This window comes from Carassius auratus, chromosome 27 (assembly GCF_003368295.1).
Source record: "Carassius auratus strain Wakin chromosome 27, ASM336829v1, whole genome shotgun sequence".
Lineage (NCBI taxonomy): Eukaryota > Metazoa > Chordata > Actinopteri > Cypriniformes > Cyprinidae > Carassius > Carassius auratus.
Window position 1 is genome coordinate 30,126,960 of NC_039269.1, and position 16,757 is coordinate 30,143,716.

General features: G+C 44.0%; 1 protein-coding gene across 1 annotated transcript in view; it reads left to right on the forward strand.

Annotated features, from left to right (window-relative positions):
- Positions 1-16,255, forward strand: part of LOC113046191 (adenylate cyclase type 1-like) — a 57,002-nt gene extending 40,747 nt beyond the window's left edge. The window contains exons 8-20 of the mRNA XM_026207131.1: positions 9,827-9,982; positions 10,117-10,311; positions 11,862-11,959; positions 12,510-12,594; positions 12,978-13,067; positions 13,369-13,628; positions 13,742-13,868; positions 14,550-14,666; positions 14,744-14,890; positions 15,085-15,183; positions 15,266-15,380; positions 15,515-15,639; positions 15,834-16,255. Of these exons, the coding sequence (XP_026062916.1) occupies positions 9,827-9,982; positions 10,117-10,311; positions 11,862-11,959; positions 12,510-12,594; positions 12,978-13,067; positions 13,369-13,628; positions 13,742-13,868; positions 14,550-14,666; positions 14,744-14,890; positions 15,085-15,183; positions 15,266-15,380; positions 15,515-15,639; positions 15,834-16,073 (1,854 nt within the window). The 3' untranslated portion in view covers positions 16,074-16,255. The remainder of the gene's footprint in view (positions 1-9,826; positions 9,983-10,116; positions 10,312-11,861; positions 11,960-12,509; positions 12,595-12,977; positions 13,068-13,368; positions 13,629-13,741; positions 13,869-14,549; positions 14,667-14,743; positions 14,891-15,084; positions 15,184-15,265; positions 15,381-15,514; positions 15,640-15,833) is intronic.
- The last annotated feature ends 502 nt before the right edge of the window (positions 16,256-16,757 follow it).

The window sequence follows — 16,757 nt, forward strand, 5'->3', positions numbered from 1 at the left end:
CAAGTCCAAGACCAGGATTAGTTGAGACCGAAAGTTTTGAGTCCAAGTCAAGGCCGTGTCCAGATGAGAGAGAAAAAAAAAAGAATCCTCTTCAAGACCACATAAACTACTGATAATGTGATGCGAGAGACAGCATATCTTCTATTCTAAGAAAATAATTTTACATTATTTGTAACGATCAAAAAGCATGTGCAAATTAACAACTCTGTAGGACAGGGGTCTCCAAACTAGATCCTGGATGGCCAATGTCCTGCAGAGTTTAGCTCCAACTGGCCTTAACACACCTATCTGGAAGATTCTAGTGTGTCTAGTTAGAGCTTGATTAGCTGCTTCAAGTGTGCTTAATTAGGGTCCGCGCTAAACTCTAAATGACACTGGGAGTTTGGAGCTGCAGGATCTACTTTATTTACATTTTATTTACTTTATAATGCTTCATTTTGCTGACATTATGTCTGTGGTCAAAATTAAAATCACTGATGCCATGGCACAACACACACACACACACACACACACAAAGCTTGGGATATGACAAATGTGCACGGTTAAGTCTAGAAGGGATACGTTTGGCTCTACTGGGCATGCACACAGCATACATACAGTCATACTGTACAACATTAATTAGTATTTCATTATTGTAAAGGATAAGTTTAAAGCTATCTATGTGTAGACACAATCTAACAGGCAGAAAATTAAATTAGATACATCTAAACTTTTCAGAATGCAGCAAGTGCACCTCTGGTCATGAACATCCTTTTCCAGGTGATTGGGTGTAAAGCATAAAGGAGGAGGTTGGGACAGTTGCGGGTCTCTTCAAGAAATAAGTTGGGCAATGAGAGTTGTCTTTTGAGGTGAAGAGGTCAACCTCCGCCTTGCCAAAAATCTCCCATATTTTCGGAACTGTTTGTGGGTGGAGCATCCCCTCTTCTGAGGGGACATTGCTCTGGGACAGCATATCCGCTCCTTGGTTCAACTTGCCCAGCACATACGTCGCTCTCTGCAAATGCAAGTTGATCTGAGCCCATTCCAAGAGGAGCTCTACTAGAACAAAGAAGCGCTTTGAGGAGAGTCATTCCTGGCGATGCAGGACACTACCGTCATGCTTTCTGATCTGACCAGGACGTGGTCTGGGAACACAGGTACATACGGTCTGGAGTGGGGTCAGCATGAAATCGCTCATCTCAGGGCACCAAGGTCCTCTGCCCTGCTGTTTTTTCCTAGCAGGTTCCTTGGAGGAATAAAATGGGAGGGTGTTAGAGGCGGAGTCAGTTTCTGGATCTGGAAGACCAGTGCTGCTGCGGATGCTGAAGGCGGCTGTGGAAGCGGCAAATCAGCTAAGCAGAGGGGCTCTTGATCCGCTGCGAGGTGTTTCTATGGCGAAGCTTCAAGTCTCGTAGTATCAGCAAATATAATTGTCTTTGCTGAAGGAGAAGAAATCTGATGATCCTATGGCGATATGTCCCCCTATATAGCCAGATAGCCCCCCCCCCCCCCACCCCCCATTCTGGTGGGCTTCGTCACTATAGGCTCCGCCACCAAGCCATTGGTTCGTTTTTTAATTCACTACATGAACCAATGGCTGTGCAGTTACACAGCCTTATTGAAAAAGGCTTCAGTCATTCTGTTATCTCCATATCGTCTTAGCAGACGTAGCACAAGTGAAGTATTGATAGGAAACTGGAAATGTTAACATTTTAATATTTTTTTACGGGTTTTATTAAGGAACAGTTCTCACTATTAACTAGCATTAATATTACTAGCATATGAATTATTAGTACTTATAAAGCACATATTTGTTACAAACACGCCAGGTTCCACCTCCACTCAATCGCGACTCACACCCTCACCAGAATTCTAATCATACCCACCTGATCCACATCACTATCCTATCACCTAAGCACCATATAAGCCACACACACGCACTCAAGCTTTGTCCGATCACATTCACGACAAGATCATTCCTGTATGCTTACTATAAGGACTATCTCCTCTTCTACTCTCTCCTACATAGACTCCGAAGACCCAGATCCCCAGTGTGCGTGTGTGTGGCTCACCTTCCCTCCAAGAAGTCTTCACCCAACCTGCATGGATCCTTCTTCGTACTCACTCATCACTACCTGCTCCTCTGATTGTGTCTGTTCAATAAACATCTTCATTCTGTTACTCCTCAGCTTCCCGAGTGATCCGTAACAGATGACCGGACCAGCACCGCCAGGCACAAGCATGAACCTCACGGACCCCTTTCAAGAGCTGGTTGATGCACTCCGACGAACACTCATGGCAACACCTGAATCTCCACCACCAGCGAGCACTTCCGCTGACCCTGTCATCACTTCCTCACCTGCCGTTCACGCCAGTCCCACGGCTAGGCCGGCGCCCTACTCTGGTTCGGCGGAGGAATGCAGCGGTTTCCTTTCTACAATGTTCGCTGGTCCTGGAGATGCAACCGCACTTGTACCCCACTGAACGATCAAAGGTAGCCTTTATTATTTCCCAACTGCAAGGTAAAGCACTACTGTGGGCAGATTCTCTTGACTCAAAATAACCCAGTTATCCAGTCTTATTCTAGCTTCACCAACCATTTCCGTGAAGTTTTCAGCAAACCAGCTTGAGACTCTTCCATTCGATGAGAAGCTGTATAATCTAAAACAGGGGAATATGTCTGTCAACGAATATGCCCTTCAGTTTAGGACTCTAGCGTCCTCCAGTGGATGGAACGAACAGGCTTTACTGACGACCTACCATCAGGGATTGGAACCTTGAGTGCGGTTGCATCTCGCTGCATATGAGGATACCATCGGCTCGAGCGATTCATCCAGCTGTCCATCCGCTTCGCCACTCGTATGCAGTCGTGCTTAGAAGAGCACCAGGGCCAGTCGCATTCCTCCACACCACTCTGCCGACCAGATTCTGGGTCAGCCAGCAACTTCATCTCCGGCGCCCTCTGCCGTCAGCTCAAACTCCCTACCACGGCCACGCCATCAGCCTACCAGGTCCACACAATCACCGCTAGGCCGCTAAGCAGGAGGTGCATGCGCCATAGTGTGGGCCACATATCCCTCCAAACTGGACTACTCCATCACGAGGAGATCCATCTGCTGGTTCTGGAGGAATCCACCGCTGACGTAATTCTAGGGCGTCCGTGGCTGGAGCAGCACAACGCCGTGATTTCCTGGAAGACGGGCGATATCCAGAAGTGGGGCGAGGCCTGTTTCCAATCATGTATCTCCGGTTGTCCAGTTCCAGTTACACCTTCTCCTGAACCTCTCCCAGTCTACTCCACGTCCATAGAGAGCCCAGTTGAAAATCAGTCCATCGCTATTCCTCAATCCTACGGCCCCTTCAGCGACGTTTTCTTCCCTAAATGGGCCTCCAAGCTGCCTCCACACTGGCCATGGGACTGTGTCATCGATCTGCTGCCGGGTGAACCAGTGCCAAAGGGAAGGATATATCCCCTATCCATTCCCGAGGAGAAGGCCATGGAGGATTACATCAAGGAGGCGCTGGCCCAAGATTATATTTGTCCATCCACCTCCCCTGCTGCTTCAAGCTTCTTCGTGGAGAAGAAGGACGGAGGCTTGAGGCCATGTATAGACTACCGAGCTCTCAATAACATCACAGTTAAATTTAGATACCCACTTCCCCTCATCCCTGCTGCCTTGGAACATCTCCGTGGTGCCACTGTGTTCACCAAGTTGGACCTCAGCAGCGCTTACAACATCATCCGGATACGTGAGGGGGACGAGTGGAAGACCGCCTTCATCACCCCTACTGGTCACTACGAATATTGTGTCATGCCATATGGACTTGTTAACGCCCCCTCCGTATTCCAGGATTTCATCCACGAAGTGCTCCGGGATTTCCTCCACAAGTTTGTCTTGGTCTATATCGATGATATCCTCATCTACTCCCGGAGCCTGGCAGAACATCAACGCCACGTTGCGGAGGTCCTGCAACGCCTGAGGGACTACCAGCTCTACCTCAAGGCCGAAAAATGTTCCTTCCATCAGCCCTCAGTGCAGTTCCTTGGCTATACCATCAATAGCAGTGGCATTTGGATGGACAAGGGGAAGGTGAGTGCAGTCAAGAATTGGCCCACTCCAACCACCATCAAGGAGTTACAGTGGTTCCTAGGCTTTGCCAGTTTCTACAGACGGTTTATACGCAACTTCAGTACCATCACCAGTCCTCTTACCAGTCTACTCCGCCAGAAACCTAAGTCTCTCTCCTGGACTCCTACCGCCACAGAAGCCTTCCAAACCCTGAAAGAGGCCTTTACGACTGCCCCACTCCTAGTCCATCCCGATCCCGATCGGCCCTTCATTGTAGAAGTGGACGCCCCAACCACCGGAGTGGGAGCGGTCCTGTCTCAGCAGCAGGGGAACCCCAGCCGCCTCCATCCATGTGCCTTCTTCTCCCGGAAACTCAACCCGGTGGAGGTAAATTACGAAATAGGAAATCAGGAACTGCTGGCCATCAAACTAGCTCTGGAGGAATGGAGGCATTGGCTAGAGGGAGCCAAACACCCATTTCAGGTCCTCACTGACCATAAGAAGCTAGAGTACCTTCAAGTAGCCAAAAGACTCAATCCCAGACAGGCCCGCTGGGCATTATTCTTCACTCGCTTCCAAATTCACCATCTCGTACCGCCCAGGGGTGAAAAATGTAAAGGCTGATGCACTATCCAGATGCTACGCTCTCGAAGAGAAATCTGAAACTCCGGAAACCATCCTTCCCGAAAGTATCAATGTCTCTCCTATAACTTAGTTTTCTGAAACTCTTCCTCCAACCGAGCCTCCTACCAACACCCGGGGGTCAATGAAACCCTCTCGTTGCTGAAGGAATGCTTCTGGTGGCCCAACATGGCCTCGGATGTCAGGAGGTACGTGAATGGATGTACCAGCTGTGCCATGTCCAAAAGCCCTCGCCATCTACCATCTGCCAGCTCCATCCTCTGCCCGTTCCCAATCGCCCGTGGTCACACCTAGGGGTGGATTTCATTACAGATCTCCCGCCTTCAGATAACAATACCTGTATTCTAGTCACAGTGGATAGATTTTCTAAATCCTGTCGTCTTCTTCCTCTAAAGGGCCTACACACAGCCATGGAAATGGCTGAATTACTGTTCAACCATGTCTTCAGGTACTTCGGCATTCGGCAGATATCGTATCGGACCAAGGCCCCCAGTTCATCTCCTGGGTGTGGAAAGCCTTCAATTCCCTCCTAGGTGTGGCCATCAGCCTGTCTTCCGGGTATCATCCTCAGTCGAACGGGCAGACGAAAAGGAAGGTTCAGGAGATTGGACGCTTCCTCCGTACCTTCTGTCACGGCCACCAGAACTCCTGGAACCAATTCCTGGGCTGGGCCGAGTACGCACAAAACTCCCTCCGCCAACCCACCACCGGACTCACTCCTTTCCAGTCCGTACTCGGCTACCAACCACCTCTATTCCCCTGGTCAGGTGAACCCTCGGATGTCCCCGCCATCGACTACTGGTTCCGGGAGAGCGAGAGGGTCTGGGACGTGGCACATCACCAACTTCAGCGGGCACTTTGCAGACGCAGGATGACAACCGACCTTCGCCGATCCGAGGCCCCTAACTACCAACCCTGTCAGAAGGTCTGGCTGTCCACCTGGGACATCCGCCTGCATCTACCCTGCCGCAAGCTCAGTCCCAGATTCATTGGCCCATTCACCATCACCCAGCAGATCAATCCGGTCACTTATAAACTCCAGCTTCCCCCCGAATACCGGATTCACCCTACATTCCATGTGTCGCTTCTAAAACCTCACCATCCTTCTGTCTCTCCCTCCACAGAACCTGACTAAGCCCAAGCCCCCCTCCTCTCCTCCTAGATGACGGCGCAGCCTACACAGTCAAAGACATCCTGGACTCCCGGCGGTGTGATGGGCAGCTGGAATACCTAGTGGATTGGGAAGGATACGGTCCAGAGGAACGTTCCTGGCTCCCACGCAATGACATCCTGGATCCTATCTTACTCGATACCTTCCACTACAATCATCCCAACCGACCAGCTCCCAGGGGAAGAGGACGCCCACCACGTCGTCGGGGTCCCCGGCCCTCAGGAACAGACCGTGGGGAGGGGGGTACTCTTACAAACACGCCAGGTTCCACCTCTACTCAATCACGACGCACACCCTCACTGGAATTCTAATCATACCCACCTGATCCACATCACTATCCCATCACTTCAGCACCATATAAGCCACACACACGCACTCAAGCTTTGTCCAGTCACGTTCGAGACAAGATCATTCCTGTATGCTTAATATAAGGACTAACTCCTCTTCTACTCTCTCCAGCGATTCTCCGAAGACCCAGATCCCCAGTGTGCGTGTGTGTGGCTCACCTTCCCTCCAAGAAGTCTTCTACCAACCTGCACGGATCCTTCCTCGTACTCACTCATCACTACCTGCTCCTCTGCTTGTGTCTGTTCAATAAACATCTTCATTCTGTTACTCCTCAGCTTCCCGAGTGATCCGTAACAATATTAATGTCTTATTCTGCATGAGCATAGTTTAGATCCCTTTATCCTTAAAACCCATTCCCAAACCTAACAACTACCTTACTAACTATTAATAAGCAGCAAATTAGGATTTTATTAAGGCAAAAGTAATAGTCAATAGTGAGAATAGGAGCATAAACAAAAGTGTGACTGTAATTTTTAAAAACAATGTTCACAATGTTTTTATAATCAAAATTTGTCACTTGGGTGCATTTATTCATGCCATTGTATATTACCAAACGAACAACAGAATTAACAGCGGTCAACTATACATAGACTACAAAAATTACAAAGAACTGCTAAATGTACAGTGGCGACCAGAGGCATCATTCCCATTAGAACTGAGGGGCCAGAGTGGATTTTGGATGCAGCTTTCCAAAGCCAAAAAAATATTATAAATAATATTATTTATTTTGTTATAATCACACTGGTGTGATTAGAACAGTTATCATCAGCTGCTAAACTAAAAACTGCATTCGCTGGCTGGCGTTGAGCCAGAAACACAGGTGTTTTTACAGTGCTCTGCATTACAACCAATCACACATGATTCTGTTAAGCTTATGAATGCAATGACCAATCAGAGGCGTTCAGATGAGTCATCGCTGAAATGCCACTGATTTGTTCACTTGCTCGCTGACTGAATTCTCTCGCAAATTCTCTCATCAGAAACAAAGTGCAGATGTGCGTACGAATGTAAGTAAGATATTCTTTCACACTGTACACAGCTTTAGTGATTATAATAGGAGTTTTGGAGAGTTCTAGAACTCTGTCTAGAATGAATGAAACTGCTGTTTGATCATGTAAACATTCTTTGCTTTCTTTCTGTACAATGAAAGTGTTCTAATTAGTAACTTAAAATGTTTTTATTAAATTCACATTAAATACAAAGTCAGTCTTATTAAAAATATTTTATGGCATGCACCCATATCTGGTACTTAAAAGACGGGTTTTTATGTGTAGTTTATAGGTTACAGTATTAGACTACTTTGCCCATCGCACATTATATGTTATATTAACTAACAATAATGTATAATGGTGCAAAATGTACTTACACAGAATTTAGATATTTCATGAAATAGTTAACACATTTGGCAATATTTCGAATAAAAAGGAAAAAAGAAATAAAATAAAACATAAGCCTTTATCAATTATACACTGCTATCGTGGCTGCTATGTGTCACATGACATGCATGACAAGCCACTGACCCTAAAGAACTTATACTGACCAGAAATGAAAGCCAAGTGAAAGTGCCCAGCAGCAGCCCTACGCTTCAGCCATTCTGGAGTGAAAGAGATTCGGCACTCCACTCGATTCTAGCTGTCGCTATGGCAAATATCAGCTGCTTTGTTTAAAAAAAAAAAACAGACAGTACAGACCAAAAGTTTGGACACACCTTCTCATTCAAAGAGCTTTCTTTATTTTCATGACTATGAAAATTGTAGATTCACCCTGAAAGCATCAAAACTATGAATTAACACATGTGGAATTATATATGGAATTATATACATAACAAAAAAGTGTGAAACAACTGAAAATATGTCATATTGTAGGTTCTTCAAAGTAGCCACCTTTTGCTTTGATGACTGCTTTGCACACTCTTGGCATTCTCTTGATGAGCTTCAAGAGGTAGTCACCTGAAATGGTCTTCCAACAGTCTTGAAGGAGTTCCCCGAGAGATGCTTAGCACTTGTTGGCCCTTTTGCCTTCTGTCTGTGGTCCAGCTCACCCCTAAAGAAATAAAGAAACCTCTTTGAATGAGAAGGTGTTTCCAAACTTTTGGTCTGTACTGTACATTGAAGCTGAAATACAGCCTGAATAATGACAACAATAACGTACAATCACTAGACTAGTGATCATCTAATCCTTTTAACAGTTTATATTACAGACTTTATTTTAATCGCTTCCCTTTTTTCACAAAACCTTTTGCTGTCTAGAAACCATGTAAGTTTTGTGAATGTGTAAAGTTGTGGAAGCTCATTACTTAGTGTCATATCCATATAAATCATTATAATGGATTCTATGGCTAGTACCTGCAGTTCCTAAAATGATTTAAGTTTACTTCTAGACTAAAAACAGTTAAACTTAGCAGGTGCATATGACACTTCAGTCTCACTTCAAAACACAATATTCTTTACACTATGAACAATTGCCTGTGAGGGTCTTTGGGAAGACGATGAAAGGCGAGATTTTTAGTGTCTCACTGATAGTTTTTGCAGTGGATTGCCAAACATTGTGTTCTTGTCTTCCAATTTGACCTCTCTTTCATTGTTATTCTATTTCTGGATCTGTGTTGTTGTCAAGATGGAATTTTCACCCCAGAATGGCGCCCGCACTACAGAGGCGTCACCTAGTGGCTGTTACCCAAAAAACATCAGCGTTTTGCCGCTTGGTCTTCTATACTATTATAGAAGACCCCCTGCCCTACTGAAATAATGAGTGCATGACGTTTGTGTCCCTAGACAAAACCAGTCATAAGGGTCATTTTTTTATTTATTAAGTTTTATGCATCATCTCAAAGCTGAATAAATAATCTCTCCATTGATGTCTAGTTTGTTAGGAGGACACTATTTGGCCAAGATACAACTATTTGAAAATCTAGAATCAAAAAAAAAAAAAAAAAAAAAAAAAATCTATATCTAAATATAGAGAAAAACATCTTTAAAGTTGACCAAATGAAGTTCTTAGCAATGTATATTACTAATCAAAAATAAGTTTTGATATATTTTCTGTAGGAAATTTACAAAATATCAACATGATCTTTCCTTAATATGCTAAGAATTGTTGGCATTTTTTTTTTTTTTTTGACTCATACAATGTATTGTTGTCTATTGCTACAAATATTCCTGTGCTACCTATGACTGCTTTTGTGCTCCAGGGACACATTTCGTCCCCTTGGAATTATAAGGTTCTATCTGCGTTCTGAGTAGTTTTGAGATATTGAGCTTTAAAGTTTTTGTGTTCCATAGACTTCCGTAGATAGAACCTTTTTGTTTTTTCAATAAAAAATCCCAAAATGTACACAACTTAAAATAAAACATCACATAATGTAAATAAATTGTCACAGAATAAGAATATGTGAATAACTCAATTTTGACAAAAATGTCAGATAAAACCTTATAATTCCAAGGGGACGATTTGGCTTCATTATAAATTCTATGAATAAAGTAATTTGTCATTTCAGAATAAAGTTCGTATTTATATAAATGATGGCAGCGCTTTACAGTCTGTTTTTATTGTAAATATATGCCATTGTTCAACATGGCTGACATAATTTGAGCGGTTTGAGTGTGTTTTTTTCCAGATTATTCCTGGTCTGATCCTGTCGGACATTAAACCTGCCAAAAAGATGAAGTTTAAGACGGTGTGTTTCTTGTTGGTGCAGCTCATGCACTGCCGCAAGATGTTCAAGGCTGAGATTCCCTTCTCCAATGTCATGAACTGTGAGGACGGGGACAAGGTATGATGAGACTCTGAGAAAACACATCTTGCTGAATGAATCATGCTGATACTGATGTGTCTGAGATCTGCAGCTGATGCTGTCACTCTCACAGCCTCATCATGTGGTCATGTGATCATGTCTGTGATTGGCAGAGGAGGTTGCTGCGCTTGGTGCCGGAGAAGCTCAGGAACCGGACGTCCACGATGGCTAACACGACCCAGAGCAGCCCGGGGACACGGGTCAACCGCTACATCAGCCGTCTGATCGAGGCCCGGCAGACGGAGTCGGACACGGCTGACCTGCACTACCTCACGCTCACCTACAGAGACCCGGAGCGAGAGCGCAGGGTGAGAGTCCTGTGCTGAGCTTAACCTGGAGTTACTGTGGTAAACAGGGCTGGTTTTGACCCCAGTGTATGACACAGTGATGATTTGTGACCATGGACCACAGAGCATTGTGTTAGCAGCGCAAAAGGTTGTGGGTTCAATTCCCAGGGAACACACATACTGGTGAAAAAAATTTATAGCCTGAATGCACTGTAAGTCACTTTGGATAAATGCATCTGCTAAATGTGTAATCATACAGTAGATGGCCAACCAAAAAGAGCTTTCTGCAGCCACGAGTGCAAAGTGCATTTGTAGCTTTTTACCACTGAGTGGCGCTGTAACCACAAGTTATCAAACAAACGCATCAAAGCACATTTTCGCAAATAGACGTCAGTTTTGCCTCACCGATGTGTTTCATTTGACGGCTTCAGTCACGGAAAATGAAAGAAAAACACTGTAGTTAAAATATTTAATATTCAAAGATGAAAGTTTAGTACTTATGAAGTTATGTACGTTTCTGAGAACGAATTCAAGCAGGATAAATGTCAAGCCTGTGAGCCTGTGCTTATATCATCTCTAAGCTGCACAGTATTACACCATATTTTAGATTCGACACATTTAATGGGTGTGCAGTATTATTTATATAATATGAATTATGTGTTATATTATTCTAAAGAAATAGTGGTTTACTTTGCATCGAGCATTAAAAGTGGTAGCCTATTTTAGTGAGCTAGGCTACATGGATTAATATGCAAAATGTCAATATTCTCACATATTAGGGCCTATATTTAAATTTATATTTTAAAATCCCTTTAATAAAACAACATGCATTTTTGTCATGCACTACTTTTGTTATTCGTTACTTGTCCGTTATTTTAACAAATAACTTATTGGGGAAAATACATCTGTCTGTACTCTGATTAAGAAATGGTTGCGTGTTTTATAAATTATTTCCTTTATTTTAGTAAAATGTGAAGCACTGTATAATTTTGCTCCCATTTTTCAGGCCTAATTAAAACTAATTAAAATGATTTCAACATTAAAATCCTGAATGGACTGATGAGCTTGTTCAGGTGTGTTTGATTAGGGTTGAAACTGAACTCTGCAGGTCTGTGGCTCTCTAGGACAGAACTTGCCTACCCCTGGGTTAGGACATCCTGACTAAATGTTTTGGTTCAGAACAAAATATTTGTTTCTGATTAGTGAGTAAAGTTATTTTTAGGTGTGCAGAACATTCCCATCTACAGTGTTTGAACTGTAGGTTATAAAGTTTTTGTATGGGTTTTTAAAAGTTAAAAAAAAAAAAAAAAAAAAAAAAACAACAACAACAACATCAAATGTAAAAACAAGCTCCCTGCAATATTCTGGAAAGGTTGGTTTTAGGTCAAAATTAAAAGAAGCTCCTGAGAATGTTCCCAGAACATCCCTTTTTGGTTCCCAAAAAATAGCCATATGTGAATGTTGGCTGGGATGAGCGTGTGTATTTGATCAGCTGTAAGAGCTCAGGGTTGTTCAGCAGTGTAAGCTGTGGATATGTGAGTGTTTGAGTGTGTTGTGTGCTGTTTCTCCAGTATCATCAGCTGAATGACGAGTACTTCACCGGCGCTGTGCTTCTGTCTCTCGTCCTCACGGCTCTGATCGCCATCCTCTACCTGCTCATCATGCCACAGTACGTCCCTCCATCACACCGAGGAGAATAAAAACAAGACCCACAACATACACCAGACAGTGATATCCTAGAGAATGCAGTGTTTCAGACGTTCAAACCGTAGTTTGTAAAGGATTGCCTTTTATTTTTTATCCATGTTTCGAAAGAAAGAAAAACTGAATTGCATGATGTGAAGTAATAATTTGGAAGAGAAAAAAGTCTGAATTTTTAGATATAAATTTGCTATTACAACTTTTTAATTTGTATTCCATTGCATGATGTAAACTAAAAAATCTGAGAAAAGTCAGAATTGCATGACAAAAATCACACTTGATGTATTTATTTATTAATTAATTCAAGCTTCCATACCTCACACTTGGTACTCTAAAAATGTTCAATCACACAGTGATAGTGAAGCCAGATAGTTTGACTAAAGATGAATAATGTGTGTTCATGCTGATGTGTGGACGTTTCTAATGAGAGTTGGACTGAGATGAGCAGGCGTCCTCATCACACAGCGTTCACACAGTGTTGACTGTTATCGTCTTTTCTCTTGTGTTGGTGTTCTCAGGCGGAGGCTCGTGTTGGTGCTGCTGGTCTTCTGCATCTGTTTCCTGGTCGTGTGCATCGTGTACCTGCACATCTCTAGAGTTCAGGTAAGATCTCTCAACACCAGCTGAAGCATCATGTGTCATCTTCAGTTTCACCTCATTTTAGATTCCCTCTCCTCTGAAAGGGAGTATACTAACTATGCATAAGCAATAATATCTGTGAGCACGTCTCTTCATCACTGATATTTCACTGTGTGTCTTCAGTGAATCCTGACAGTGGGTTTTTAACACCAAAAGAAGGTTTGTTTTGGAGCATGCTCTTAGTAAATCTGGCCATATATCAAGATATCCTTAGCATGTATTGTGGTAAAAGTTTTTATTTAATTTTATTTAATTGTATATTTTTTTCAGAAGCTGACTAATTCCTATCTGTAAGCTGATCTTCCACTATGCGAGTCGTCATTAATCTCTGTGTCTGTGTGTCTCAGTGTTTTCCAGGGTGCCTCAGCGTACGGATCCGCACCGTCCTGTGTGTGTCTATAGTGCTCTTAATACACGCCGTGGCCCAGGCCTGTGTGGTAATCACTCTAACATCACTTTACTGGAGCTGAACCTGCTGCATACTCAGAACCTAGAGTTAAACTGCTGGTGTCGTCTGGCCTGAGGCACTATTTACCTCTTTAATACTGTAAAGCTGCATTGTAAAAAGTGCAATATAAATAATGGTGACTTGACTTAACATTAGTGCTCAGGTTCAGTTAATCCAGACTGAAGTATCACAGAGATTCACAACACATGAAATATCTTGATGAGCGCAGTTTTCTTTTCATTCTCAGTGCATTAAACCCTTCTCTGTGTGTGTGTGTGTGTGTGTGTCAGGTGGGCTGCATGCCGTGGCTCTGGCCGTCTAACTCCACACACTCCATCGTGATCATCGATGTGTCCGCAGGGCTGAACCGCACCATGGCGGAGCTGCCGTGTGAAGGAGCGCCGTACGCCCTGCTGTGCTGTATGCTGGGGACGCTGACCGTGGTGCTGTTCCTGCGAGTGTCCTGGCTGTCCAAACTCTTTCTGCTGCTGCTGCTGCTGGTGCTGTACATCACCGTGCTGGAGCTCAGCGGATTCAGACGCTCCTCGGGGTGAGACACACTCCACAGAGCACTGGATACACACACCATCACAACTACTATCAGTGAAAGATAAGCTCAGAACATAAGCCTTTCTATGAGATGGTGTGTGTTTGTTTGTGCAGGACGGTGTTGATGAGCGCTCGCGGTCTGGAGCCCATCCTCTCTCTGCTGCTGCTCTCCACCGCTCTCGCCCTTCACTCCAGACAGATGGAGCTCAAGCTGCGCCTGGACTTCCTCTGGGCCACACAGGTACAGGAGAGCATCACCGAACCTGATACTGCAGTCACACTCATCCTCTGTAGGGTCGCTGGGACATTAAAATGTTTGAATCTTTTTGAAAAGAAGTCTCTTCTGCTTATCAAGACTGTAATCATTGATCAAACATCCTGTAAAAACCAGGGTATTATAGTTGAAACAAAAAATGAACAGGTTGGTATAGAGTGATAGAAAATACAGTTTGTACAGCATAACAACCATTACGCCAAGGAGAGTCCTCATAAACCATAAGAACCAACATGTGTGTGTGTGTGAGAGAGTGTGTGTGTGTGTGTGTGTGTGTGTGAGTGTGTGTGTGTGTGTGTGTGTGTGTGTGGGCATGTTTTTGTGACATATCAGGACACAACTCTGTATAATGACATGGGTATGACACAGGTATTACAAGGAGAGGGTGACTTATGAGGACATAACCCATGTCCCCATATTTCAAAACACTTATAAATCATACAGAATGAGTTTTTTTGAGAAAGTAAAAATGCAGAAAGTTTCCTGTGAGGGTTAGGGTTAGGTGTAGGGTTGGTGAAGGGCCATAGAATATACAGTTTGTACAGTATAAAAACCATTACACCTATGGGATGAACACACTTTACACAAAAACAAACATGTGTGTGTGTGTGTGTGTGTGTGTGTGTGTGTGTGTGTGTGTGTGTTCAGGCGGAGGAGGAGAGAGATGGCATGGAGAAAGTTAAACTGGACAACAAGAGGATCCTGTTCAACCTGCTGCCGGTTCACGTGGCTCAACACTTCCTGCTGTCTAACCCCAGAGACATGGTGAGAGCTCGCCGCAGCGCTGTGTGACGTGATGTGTGTCATGAACACGAGCTGACGGTGTGCTTCTGGTGTTACAGGATCTGTATTACCAGTCCTACGCTCAGGTTGGTGTTCTGTTCGCTTCCATCCCCAACTTTAATGACTTCTACATCGAGCTGGATGGAAACAACATGGGTGTGGAGTGTCTGCGGCTGCTCAACGAGATCATCGCCGACTTCGACGAGGTCATTGCTCCTAAACATAGACTTAAAATTAAACAAAAAATTAACATGAAGCAGAAAATATACAAATATAATTTTTTTCCAAAATATTACAAATTATAATACTATCTCAGTTATATTAAAATAATACTGTTTCGATTATTGCTTTTTTTTTATCTCAAGCAATGATGATCCAATCTATGTCCATTTCATTGCAGCTCCTGGATAAAGAGTGTTATAAAGACATTGAGAAGATCAAGACCATCGGCAGCACGTACATGGCAGCGGTGGGTTTGGTGCCCACCATCGGAACCAAGGTCACTAAACCAGCAACACAGGACACGATGAGAGTAATACATACAGAACATCTGAGAACAGCATTCATTTACTCCTTTACAGGAAAAGAAATCCACATCAGAGCACCTGAGCACCATCGCAGACTTCGCCATCGAGATGTTTGACGTTCTGGATGAAATCAACTACCAGTCATATAATGACTTCGTCTTGAGAGTGGGTATGTTTCCACGCATGTCCTGCTGTGTTTGACTCCGAACCTGTTTCTAGCTCTGTGTCGTCACGTCTTATTCTCAGTGAATACAGAAGCGGTGGTGGATGATGTTTTCTGATGATTTATTTCTGATTGTTCAGGTATTAATGTGGGTCCGGTGGTGGCTGGGGTCATCGGGGCCCGCCGGCCCCAGTATGATATCTGGGGAAACACGGTGAACGTAGCCAGCCGCATGGACAGCACCGGAGAGCCTGGGAAGATACAGGTACGCCTAGATAATTCTGTGACTGTCGAAATATCACAATAATTCATACATTCTGTCATGCAAGTGATTGTTATTGCATTAGAAACATCCTTGTATACGTCTTAACTAGTTTTTTTTTTTTTTTTTTTATGCAATTTGATGCGATGCAAATGTGTATGTATAGTATATTGATTTGAGCATGGCTGATCTTCCAGGTGACGGAGGAAGTCAACCGTCTGCTTCAGAGCGACTATGATCTGGTGTGCCGTGGCAATGTCAGCGTGAAGGGCAAAGGTCAGATGCTCACATATTTCCTGGAGGGTAAAGCGCAGGACCCTGGGAGCCGAGCGCCGCATCACACCGGGGGCCTGGAGCGCAGGGTTCACGCCATCGCCCGCTCCAGCAGCACACACACCAAAGACGACGGTACCGTGTCCGTGGCCGGGTCAGCGTGAGCAGCAGCACTCCGGGGTCATGAAGCACCACCGCTAACGTGCCTATGCTAAGAGAAGAACAGGAGGTCAAGGGGGGGATGTAGGAACAATCATCTGCAGGAGGAAAGAATGAACCCTCTTCCCTTTATTCAGGAACACCTATGTTCACTTCCATAATGTACTTTATGCAATAATTTTTTACTTAAAATGATTCTTTAGTGCTTCTTATTATAAACTTAAGGTCATCTAAGTGTACTCTACTGTGCTATTTTGGGACACTATGAATATGAACTAAAATGTGCTTTTAACATAGTGGGCCCTATTTTAACGATCTAAATGCAAAGTGTAAAGCGCATGGCGCAGGTGCACTCAGGCCGTCCAAATCAACTTCTGCTATTTTAACGACGCAAAAGCAGTCCGTGTGCCGGGGCGTAACGTTCAATAAACCAATCAGATTGTCATCTCCAATTCCTCCTATTTAAATGGCGGAATCTGTTGGCGTAAAAGCTGAACGAAGAAACCGATCTGCTCATGCAATGTCTGTATTTTTAATCATTTTTGTATTTATGTAGCCTACACAATAATATTCTTTTACACTGTATTCCTTTTGTTTTTAATATTTGGCATGTTTGTGTGATGCGCATCCCTGTGTGTAATAAGCAAAGTTAGTGCACACTGTGGACCCTCCCAGACGCGCATTTTCTA